The sequence below is a fragment of the Stenella coeruleoalba genome (genome assembly GCF_951394435.1).
Source record: "Stenella coeruleoalba genome assembly, chromosome: 3".
Classification (NCBI taxonomy): Eukaryota; Metazoa; Chordata; class Mammalia; order Artiodactyla; family Delphinidae; genus Stenella; species Stenella coeruleoalba.
The window spans coordinates 81,313,664-81,325,850 of NC_137148.1; the positions used below are offsets into that span (position 1 = coordinate 81,313,664).

General features: G+C 36.8%; 1 protein-coding gene across 1 annotated transcript in view; it reads right to left on the bottom strand.

Annotated features, from left to right (window-relative positions):
• Positions 1-6,897: 6,897 nt before the first annotated feature.
• The window catches only part of ST8SIA4 (ST8 alpha-N-acetyl-neuraminide alpha-2,8-sialyltransferase 4), a 101,483-nt gene continuing 96,193 nt past the window's right edge, over positions 6,898-12,187 (bottom strand). Inside the window, exon 5 of the mRNA XM_079918370.1 lies at positions 6,898-8,094. Coding sequence (XP_079774496.1) covers positions 7,812-8,094 — 283 coding nt within the window. The 3' untranslated portion in view covers positions 6,898-7,811. The remainder of the gene's footprint in view (positions 8,095-12,187) is intronic.

The following is a 12,187-nucleotide window of genomic DNA, read 5'->3' on the forward strand; positions in this document are numbered from 1 at the left end:
CGGGTACTTGGTCTTTGTAGTAAGTGCTTGGTTTAGGGTGAATTTCAGCTTTATTAAAACTTGTAATTCAACAATGATTCTGGGGAGGTATGGTCAGGAGCGGGGTGGAAATTGTGTAAATTCCATAAGCAGGGATTGTTTAATATTTCAGTTTTTTAGGATAATAGTTTCTCAAACCCTACTCATTAGATTATAAAAACAAAAAAAGAAAAAACAACAAAAAAAAAAACCCCACTGGGTCTTCCGTGTTAATGGAGTATTGTTTGTCTTGATTTTACCACCTGACTACAAATCACCTTCAAAGTAGCCTGTGTTCTCTGCCTGGCCCCTTCTGTACTGCCCTAACTCTCTGGGCACTCTAGGAATAGAGCATTTGCCACTAAAGGATATGATTATTTATTTTCATGTTTTTCTCTTTCATCTAAAATTTTATAACCATTAGAAAAGGTATTCCTCATGTTTCATAATACTGCCTAATAGGTAGTATTACTTTACAAAAGTTGAATAAATGTAACCATTTTATAAGATAAATTATTTTTAGATTTTACATGCCATCAAGATTTGCACATACATATTAAAAGAATTGATAAACTCACATAAGAAAACATGCCATCAGTGTCTATAGAATTAAATAAAATTACCCCGTAAATGAATGCCCAGTATATTGATAAAGAGTAGGACTGTGAACCATGAATACAGATGATTATTCTAACAGCTCACAAGAACACTAACAATTACAATGTCTGTAGAAAAGCAGAAAGTATTCGTGCTTTTCTTTTACTAAGCCTATGTTTTACCTTTGAGAACTCAGCAAATACAGTCTTAAAATAAAAGCCCGTATTTTAAAGAAGAAAATCCTTGACTTATTAGGAGAGCCTTCAGAAACATTTCTTCACATATGTACATGGTAAATATTACACATTGGAGCCTGCATCTACCGTGTTACTGTTCTCTACCTGAGAGACAAAATCTATTTGAACACAATGACCGTCTGCCCAAATCACGGAGATGGACGAACACAGAATCCAAAGCAGCACAACTCTGGTGGTAGTGATCTTTCCTGGAAAACATCTGCTACCAGCTGAGTGTGTTTACATTTTGGCAGCACTGGCAGATGTGCTTATAGACAGCCCATCTGTGTGGTGATGGAGGCTGGAGTGAAGGAAGCTGGGCTGGACAGACAGCAGAGACACAGCTTACTATAATACACTGAGTTGTTCCGGAAAATGCAAACTATCACCTCATAGCATGTTTTTTCCTTCCTGTGCTATTAACGTTTTAAAGCTAACTAATTTGTGTATTGCCCAGTATAAGCAATAAAGTTTAGGTTTGGGACTGCTCTTAGGAATGTAGTCATGGTATGATTACTATTTTAGAAAAGAGAGTAATTGTTACTGTAAAAATTAATGTAAAAAGTTTAGAGAATAAATATATGTTTAAAATATTTTCCTATTTGAAAATATTATTCAAAAAATATTTTGGCCTGTGGGAGAAGAAAACACTGAATAAAGTAAGCATCGACCTTTCTAACTGAAGCTTCTCATCTGTTCCCTTCTTTTGTGTTGTTTGCTGTATTCAGAAGTGTTATCCAAAATCTGTTCTGAAGAACATAATCTCATACTTAATGGAAGTTATACACAAAATTATCCATGACTTTTTAAACAATAGAAATATCTCTCTTTATCTCAAGATTTCTCTGATCTTTTTCTATGTTAATGTATTTTCTGAATCTCCAAGGAAGAGATATACAGAGTTGTCATCCACTGAGCACATTTTTTGGAGCCTGTCCTGGACCAGTGTTCTCTTGTGTTCACTTGAGAAATTCCACTTTGGGGACTGAGTCAGAAATCAGCAATCTGGAAGCAAAAATATTTTTAAAAGAGATATTTATGTTAGCATTAGATTCTTCCACATAATTTATTGATTGAGATTCCAGAAATTAAGTACCTAAGTGACGGAAGTCTATCTTTTAAGAATGGATTGAATAATACTTATAGCCTTCTGAGACTATTTATTTATTTGTTTTGCTTTCATGAACTCATGCATGATGAAGCCAGTATATAGGGGAAATCATTTAAACTGCTCCTTAATTTGGAGATTAGGTTACTTCCATTCTCAGGAAAAGAAGGAAACTAGTAAAAAAAAAAATCAATATAAAATGGATGAACTTAGTCATCTGCAGAATTTCAACCTTAAGATATTTCTGTAAATATCATCTAATGCTAAATTGCTAATGGAGATGAAACACCCAGATTCAATTAAAATGTTTGTATAGAAATCTCATAATTAGACTCTAAAATAACTGCAGTATGATCAATTTTGTGGTACATAAAGTCAGATTCTAACATAACAGTAATCCAGCTTGCATGAAAAAAATACAGGAAGAGTTTGGAGCAAGAATTATCAGTGTTTATGCAGCACCATCCAGGAGACACTGCCCTGGAAGGCACAGTTCTTCTTGTTATTAGAGATAATCATTTGTTTTTCACTTATTAGACTGCCCCAAAGTCTATATGATATACCCTGCCTATAGACTTACCTCAACTTTTAATCTGTGCTTCATAAATAATGACTTATTTGCAAACTAAGTTTCCCAGGAAACTTCTTGCCAGTTAAAAAGTATTGGCATCAAAATCTGATCATTGGGCTTCCCTGGTGGCGCAGTGGTTGAGAGTCCGCCTGCCGATGCAGGGGACACGGCTTCGTGCCCCGGTCCGGGAGGATCCCACATGCCGCGGAGCGGCTGGGCCCGTGAGCCATGGACGCTGAGCCTGCGTGTCCGGAGTCTGTGCTCCGCAACGGGAGAGGCCACAGCAGTGAGAGGCCCGCATACCGCAAAAAAAAAAAAAAAAAAAAAAAAAAAATCTGATCATTAAGGAGGTGGACGCTGAAGTCAGACAGACCACTTGGATTCAAATCCTTGTTTTCTCACTTCTGAGCTTTGTGACCTTCAGCAAATCACATAATCTCGCATCTATAAAAATGGGATATTACAGCTCGCATCTCACAGGCTCATGATGAGGTCTGATTATATCCCAAGAATACAAAGGGATTCCCCACTGTATATAGATTTTTGAAAGTAAAAGTTAATTATGCAAATACAAATAAGATTGATATTCATCAAACATTGTTAATGGTTCATTGTTGGTCTCTAGCAAACGTTTCAAAATTACAAAAGGTTAAAAGTGACCTCATGAAAACAAAGTTAATAATTTCTGGAGAAAATAGTGCAGTCTGAAAACATAGACTAGCCAGTTCTAGAAAGCCATGGAAGATTTAAATATGCGGTTTTCAGAATCACCCCCTGGAAGGTGAACTGCAAACAGCACCAAGTGAGTGGAATAGCAGTCAACATCACAAGCCACAGGGAAGCCATATGAATGTGCAATGCGTAAGGAGCCACTGGCTTCTTCAGCCACGAAGCTGGAGTGACCCACTGACAACAGTCAGTGGGAATACAAATTGGATATAAATGACTGTAACTTGTGTAACACTCCATTCCCTCAACCACAAACAGAATGCACTACACAGAAAACTGTCAAGGATCTCCTGATGTTCATGGGCTTTTGATATTGTTCATATTGCCAGGTATACACTTTAAATAAATGATTTGCCAAATTGCCAATGGGTGGGGCTGAGGGGGAGGGAAAACAGAAGCACTAGCTAAAGCTTGTTAAAGCTTTACACTACCATATGTTGACATATAAAGTGGAACAGAGGTCTTAGATATAAGAGATAAGAGAAAAATTGAAAAAAAATGGGGGTTTAATTTATTTTACAGTTTTACAAATGATAAAACAGTAACACCCAATTGCTATACATAAACAAAAGGAAAAACAGTGTTGAACAGAATGAACTTGACAGAATAAACCTCATCTTTCAATTCCACAAATGATGTAAGAAATACTCAGTAGCAATTATCCTGTGCAGCAATACTATCTCTGTAAACTCTTTTTTTTCCCCCTGCTATATACATTTGAAACACTTGTGCTTTTGCCTACACAAAGAAACAGTATTTATTAAAAAGTGCTACTTAAATGGGGAGACACAGAGTCTGGAGCCACAATCTGAAAACTGCAATTCAAATACATTGCCAGCTTGAAGACATTTTTTTAATTTCTTTTTTTTAAAGATTTGGATACACTAGACCCTTATTGTAACTCTAGGTATGAACAATGTAGAATTCAGTTATAAATAGATCCCTTTAAAGCAGGTTAGCAACTGAAGTTTCAAAAGAACTTCTTTATTCTAAAGTGGTCTTATCTCCAGAGTGCTTCACAGTGCAGGCCCCGAAGACATTAGCATAACACAAATCTAGTGTGTGTATGTTACAGACTAAGTGTGTATACACACAGACACACATATATAACATTGTATATATGCATCACACATGTCTATTTGTACTATGTAGATATATCTATAACACATATATAATAAAATATCTATTTCTAGGTGGGCTTTATTTGGATTTTCTTCCATCAAATAGGAACAATAACCCTCTCTAGCTCAATCTGTCAAACGTTGGTATATTGATGTCTGATGGGGAAACTCTCAAACTTGTAGAGGTAACAACTAACTATACATAACTCTTCCTACACCCCTTCCACAATTATAGATACTCCAACAATAACCACATGAAAACAATTCTTTTATGAACCAAATACCACACTGTGTGCATTATGACTAACTGGCTCAATTAGAAATAAATTACTTTGTTCACCCTTTTCCTGTGTACTAGCTTAATAACTAGTTGGTGTGTACACTACCTATAGCATTATTTAAATAAATTGTTTTTGTAAGCATATATGTAGAAATTCCCATTAGCAACTGATATATATTTCATATGATATACAATACATAAAGACATTTGAATGCCCAGCACCTTCTTTCAGACAGAAAAACTTCCACAGTCATTTCATCAGTCCTGTGGGCTGAATCATTAGATTTGCCCAGAAAAGTCTGTTACTGATTTATTATTTTTATTCCAGCAACTTAATTTTAAGTATAGAACAGGCTGGGTAATAATGATGAAAATGTTTCCATGGCCTCTTCATGTCAACAGCACAGTAACAACCATGTTCTCTAAAGGACAGGAATATTTCACAATCAGCTGCCTGAGCATTGCCAGGTACAGGTTTAAATCGTGAAAAGGAAATAAAATATTAAAGAAGTGAACGTATGATAGTCTCAAAAGAAAAAAAACCCCAGATATTTCAAGTATGTATTTATAATTTGATTTCATCATTATCCCTTTTGCCCCCTGATCGGTTAAATCTCAATTCTTTTTCTTATTCTTGCTGTTAGCCTTCAGTGATTTCCTTGCCCTATCCCCGTAAGAAGGCCACAGTGGATCGCGAAGGGGAAGGGGAGATGGAAAGGTATACAACAGGGAATGAATTGGTCTTGTTCAGTTTGTCTTCTTTGAACACTAAATGCCTTTAATTGAATTCATTCTTGAGTATTGAAAGTTCCCTGAGATGAACAAAAATAGTCTCAGTCGATACTGAAGCCCTTTTTATATGCTGAGCATTTTCAGAACTGGGCACTGTATTTAGAGAACACAAAGCATAGGGTAACAAAGCAATGTGAAGCTAAAAAGGCACTACTCTATGTACATCTATGAGATAAACAATGCACAGAACAGTGAATGTCTGGGATGCTTTTGCTGTGGCCTTAAAATTGTTTAAACACATTTGTTGAAAATGCAGTAAAAATGGCAAGGTACTTTGCTGCTGCTTTTTAAGACATACTTTTAATGAGTTCTGACATGTATTTTATCTACAAGAATTTACTCATGACTTCAAAATTTTTATTGAATTCAAATTAAAGGCTACTCAAACAACTTGTCTGCAAATAGTCCAAATTAAGTAATTACCTACTTTTGATTCATTGGGTAAATCAGACTTTTCAACCTTACATTCAAAATATTTATCTAGTACTTTAAAAACTTCCAAGAGGTAAAAGGTTCAATGATAAAAGTACATCATATTCTATCCATTTTTAGCTATGTGTCTTTATGGATTCTATTTTATGGGTTCTATTCTGTTTTCTTAGAGACACATAAATTCTCAGGAAATATAATCTTCTGTATCTCAAGGTTCTATCATATTTTTAAAAAGAATACCACATATTATTAATATATTGAGAACTGTAGTTACTGTGAATATCCTTTTTCTTGATAACAAATATATATATATATCCTTTATGCTATTCATTCTTTTTCAGACGGTCTTCCCTAAGAAACAAAACATACATACTCCTCATGCTATTTCTTCTTTTCTCAGACTGCCTTCCCTAAGAAACAAGAAGTAATCTATGTTGTTTCAGGTCAAAAGTAGAAATGGGAACGCAGTATTTCTGCTTTCTAAAGAAACAATTTACCATCAGAATTACCTACCAGCATAGTAATTACCAGAAATTGGCCTATTGGTCAATTCTATTACGTGTTAAAATGTTTAAAAATCACTTTATAAAGAATTTCATGTGTTTCTCTGAAAACACATTAATGTGATAATGTGAATAAATTTAACTGTAGAAAAAATATTGGTCAATTTAATTAATCTGAAGTGCAAAATACTGATGTACAGTTTCATTGTTAAACCTCTTAAAATTAATCATCTCCGTGATGAAAACAATACTCTATTAATCATATTATTTCTGCTCTAAGAAAATTTAACAATAATCTAGAGAGCATGCCAATCTTTCCATCTGAATAACAAGGGGGATATCAAAGAAAAGTCACATTTCAGCCCTATCAAACATTTATTCTAATGGGCAAAATGCTTCCACAAAATCATTATGAAATGTAAAAGCTGTGGAACCTTCCTTCAAATAAAAATAAAGTTTGAATTTGGAAAATTTAAAATGCCTAGAGACAACTTTCGCTTTAGTAGCATAAATAATATATTAATATGTTATTTTCATGAAAGGAAAATGGTTTGTTGTGTAGACACATCAGTATAATCTTTGGTACCAAAAGAACATTTTTTTCCTGCTAATTTTACCATCTCAAATGACAGAGTTTATCTTTCCTTTAGAATGGCTCAAAATTACTGAGTGATACAGTTTATCTGGTACCTTCTACACTGTTGGGAAAAAATCTGGAGGTTTAGAGTTGTGCAAAATAAAACTTTTTTTACAAAGTCATTGTGTGATAACCCTTTAAAAATACAAGAACTTTAAAAATGATCACTTGAAGGTTATTTATCTCATTCATTTTTATCTCAGAAGGATTTTCGAAGCACCCCAATACCCAAACCAAAAGAGATTCCAGAAGGCAAACAGAACAGAAACAAAAACATAAAGTTCATGATCAGACTCAGAATCCTGACTGAAGGCATTTATTTGAGTTATTTAATCTTATGGATTTCGCTGCTCAAACTGTTTGCATCTTGATTTCTGCTGACAGGACGGTTCAGTTTCCCCAAGGGCTGAGTTGTGTTCCTGGGTTCCTCTTCTCATGTGCTTGGCGTTGCAGTGGCAGCCCAACAGTGATGAACATTTTTGCTTCATTAACTAATGACGAGTGCATTGTTGGATCTTGTAAACACTACTGATTATACATTCAAACTGTGTTCTTAGTGGAAGTGGCACTTACTAGGACCCTTGAAGTCAAAATACTTAATTTTCAGAGCACTTTGCAGGTATTTCATCAGTTGGTAGTGCATTTCTCATGAACGTCCTTTATCACCTTTCAGATAAGTGGTGGATGCTGAAACCCAGTCTCGTTTTGGATCCTGTTTTCAAATCTTAGGAAGCATCTTCAAGAAAAGAAGTGCATATTCAGTCTGTCTGTATGTTTCAGATGTGCTTTATTGCTTTATGCACTTTCCTGTTGTCAGTTTCAGAGCTCCTCTATTATGTAGCACATTTAATGTTTTGAATTCTAATGGCATTCTATGAGGGCTTGCATTGGAAAAGTACCTGTATTTTAAGTCATCATAGTAATGATATTTGACAGCTTTTCCATTCAGATCCTTAGGGAATGGCCAGAATCCATACAGGTGAATTTCATCACAGAATCTTGTGGCTAGGGTATACATGAGCAGACCTGTGCTGGGTCTTTTGATGGGAACTTTGTTTGTCAGCCAGTAACTGGGGAAAAAAACATACACACAAGAGAAGAATTTAGAGAAATGTTCAACATACCCTACAGCAAGTACACTTTGTATAATTAAAGTAAATGAAATTTGAAAAGTAACTGTATGAATGACATTCAAAAGACTGCTGAAGAAATAATATATTTCTTAAGAATTTAGAAAGTTGAATGCATTTATTTTATCTTTCTTATCCTTTATTTTCTTGCTTATTTTGCGGTCATATGAATAGCCAAGGGACCTGGAATGTGAGTAAATATTACTGTGGAATCTTGTATTCAAAAAGAACTAGAACAAAACATTTATATAACCTACAGAGTAGAATCTTCTCAGAAAGGGTTAAATATGACTGCAAAAGGTACAGTAATTGGGCAGTGATTAAGTAATTTTCCTAGATAAAGAGGATTTGAAACTATGCCTATAGGTTTTCAAAATCTTTAATATTTCAATTAAAAATCCAAACAAATAAATGCTTTGCCTGTATTATACTGACTTATTCAACTCCAACTTCTAAGTCACATTTTACTAAAGCTAATTAAGAATATTGCCTCAACCCGCAGAACAACATAACACAAATAACAAATATTTGTAAATAGTTCACCACTTATGCCATTTAAAATGTTGTTAGACAGGCAAACATATTTCAATGCTGATAAGTATTTTATACTATTCATTAAAAAAGGCAATAAAATACTCCAAAATGTTTGATCCACCACTGTTGCCAAACTTTCGTCACCTGAAAAACATGCACACTCACAACTTAATCATTACCTCTGGCAGGGAAGGAGGTGGCCAATCCTTATTGGCACATTCATTATCTTATGTGGAATCAGCTACAAGTTAAGGAAGAGCGTGGATTTTCTCTGACATTCAAAGTTGTACAGTTATAAATAAAGTCAATAAATTGTTTGGTCTTTTTATTTTTATTATCTCCTATTCAGGGAAATATATACGTGGTGATCCAAATATGAGGGCAAGATTGTTCAATTCTGGTCATTGCTGTGCTTAAATACTTGCCTCAGATTTTACATAATATTATTTCCTTTTTCTTAAAAAAAATAATTTATGAAGCTTTCCAGGCTGGATCAAATACACGTAGACTACTGAATATGAAAAAACCCAAATTTTGTTTTATTTCATTTGGTTAAAGAAGTATTCAAACCTCACTACAAACATCAAAAAAAAAAAGGGAAAAATATACTTAACCATTATTATTCCTGTTTATTTTTTCCCTTCTTTTTCACCCTTCCTTTGAACCAGGTTTGACCTTTCACATTTTTAATTTTTTTTGTTGGGTGAAGGCCATGTGCTAAATGTTGTGAGCAATGTGAAATGCATTATGAGCCTTTTGTTATCACAAGTGTTTTGAGAAAGCATATTCTCAGTAAAGAGGATTCATAAGGAATTGTTAGAGAAGAATGTCTAAGAATTTTCTCAGAACCCAAAGGTATGAGCAAAAGCCATAGCACGTATATTGTTAGCATCTTGAAGAAATCACAGACATAGATTTCATGCAAGGAGAATAGTAAAACCACAGTCTGAAGGCTTTGAAGAAACTTTGATACAGCCTGAAGCTCTCTCAGCTCTGAGAAAGCAGGTGTTCTTAACATGAAATGGTTATTATAGGAAAGTTTTGTGAGCATGATTTGTGTGTGGTTACAAATGCCAGCTGAGGCAGTTGGTTAGTTTAAAAAAGTGCATTTATTTATAAATTTTTAAAGTGAGTGAAGCAAATTCATACTCAGTCAAAAAAATGATTATTTCCATCAGGGAATGTCAATTATTGGAAATAGTTTGGCAGTATGAAGGTCATGCTGAATTATCTTATTTCTAAAGTGGGGAAAAAATAGCTAGAAGAATATAACGTAATGCTATATCATTTGTATGGTATTCCAAGGTCACATTATATGTAATTACAAGATCACATTATAAATAAGCTTTGTGATGTTTGGTTTATAACAGTTTGAATAATTTCAAAGAAAAATAAACTACCCATTTGTCAGGACGTTTTTGGAGAAACAATGCAAAATAAATGGCTCTTATTGATTTCTAAAAAGAAATCAGAGGAAAATAGGCCTTAACAAATGGCATCAATATTTAACAGATAAATTGAAATAAAACCTTAAAGCAGGTCAAGAACTACCGTCATAAGTAGTAACATTCTGTGAAATTAAAAAAACATAAGGAGAGAGGAGCTTCAAGATGGCGGAAGAGTAAGACATAGAGATCACCTTCCTCCCCACAGATACATCAGAAATACATCTACACGTGGAACAACTCCTACAGAACACCTACTGAACGCTGGCAGAAGACCTCAGACCTCCCAAAAGGCAAGAAACTCCCCACGTACCTGGGTAGGGCAAAAGAAAAAAGAATAAACAGAGACGAAAGGATAGGGATGGAACCTGCACCAGTGGGAGGGAGCCGTGAAGGAGGAAAGGTTTCCACACACTAGGAAGCCCCTTTGCGGGCGGAGACTGCGGGTGGCGGAAGGGGGAAGCTTCGGAGCCGTGGAGGAGAGTACAGCAACAGGGGTGCAAAGGGCAAAGCAGAGAGCTTCCCACACAGAGGATCGGTTCAGACCGGCACTCACCAGCCCGAGAGGCTTGTCTGCTCACCCGACGGGCGGGCGGGGGCTGGGAGCTGAGGCTTAGGTTGCGGTCGGATCCCAGGGAGAGGACTGGGTTTGGCTGCGTGAACACAACCTGTAGGGGGTTAGTGCGCCACAGCTAGCAGGGAGGGAGTCCGGGAAAAAGTCTGGACCTGCCTAAGAGGCAGGAGAATTTTTCTTCCCTCTTGGTTTCCTGGTGCGTGAGGAGAGGGGAATAAGAGTGCCACTTAAAGGAGGTCAAGAGACGGCGTGAGCCGCGGCTATCAGCGCAGACCCCAGAGACGGGCATGAGACGCTAAGGCTGCTGCTGCCACCACCAAGAAGCCTGTGTGTGTGCACAGGTCACTATCCACACCTCCCCTCCTGGGAGCCTGTGCAGCCCGCCACTGCCAGAGTCCCGTGACCCAGGGACAACTTCCCCGGGAAAACGCACAGCGTGCCTCAGGCTGGTGCAACGTCATGCTGGCCTCTGCCGCCGCAGGCTCGCCCCACATCTGTACCCCTCCCTCCCCCCGGCCTGAGTGAGCCAGAGCCCCTGAATCTGCTCCTTTAACCCCATCCTGTCTGAGCAAAGAACTGACGCTCTCAGGTGACCTACATGCAGAGGCAGGGCCAAACCCAAAGCTGAACCCTGGGAGCTGTGTGAACAAAGAAGAGAAACGGAAATTTCTCCCAGCAGCCTCGGGAGCAGAGAATTAAATCTCCACAATCAACTTGATGTACCCTGCATCCGTGTAATACCTGGATAGACAACGAATCATCCCAAACTGAGGAGGTGGACTTTGGGAGCAAAGATATATATACATATTTTCCCCCTTTTTCTCTTTTTGTGAGTGCATATGTGTATGCTACTGTGTGTGATTTTGTCATTATAGCTTTACTTTTACCATTTGTCCTAGGGTTCTGTCTGTCCGTTTTCTTGTTTAACTTAAAAAAATTTTTCCTTAATAATTATTTTTTATTTTAATGACTTTATTTTATTTTATTTTACTTTATTTTATTTTATCTTCTTTCTTTCTTTCTTAGTATTTTTCTCCCTTTTAATCTGAGCCGTGTGGATGAAAGGCTCTTGGTGCTCCAGCCAGGCGTCAGGGCTGTGCCTCTGAGGTGGGAGAGCCAAGTTCAGTACACTGGTCCACAAGAGATCTCCCAGCTCCACGTAATATCAAATGGTGAAAATCTCCCAGAGATCTCCATCTCAATGCCAAGACCCAGCTTCACTCAACGACCAGCAAGCTACAGTGCTGGACACCCTATGCCAAACAACTAGCAAGACCGGAACACAACCCACCCCTTAGTACAGAGGCTGACTAAAATCATAATAAGGCCACAGACACCCCAAAACACACCACCAGCCGTGGATCGGCCCAACAAAATGAGAAGACAGAAAAACACACAGCAGTTGAAGGAGCAAGGAAAAACCCCACCAGACCAAATAAATGAAGAGGAAATAGGCAGTCTACCTGAAAAAGAATTCAGA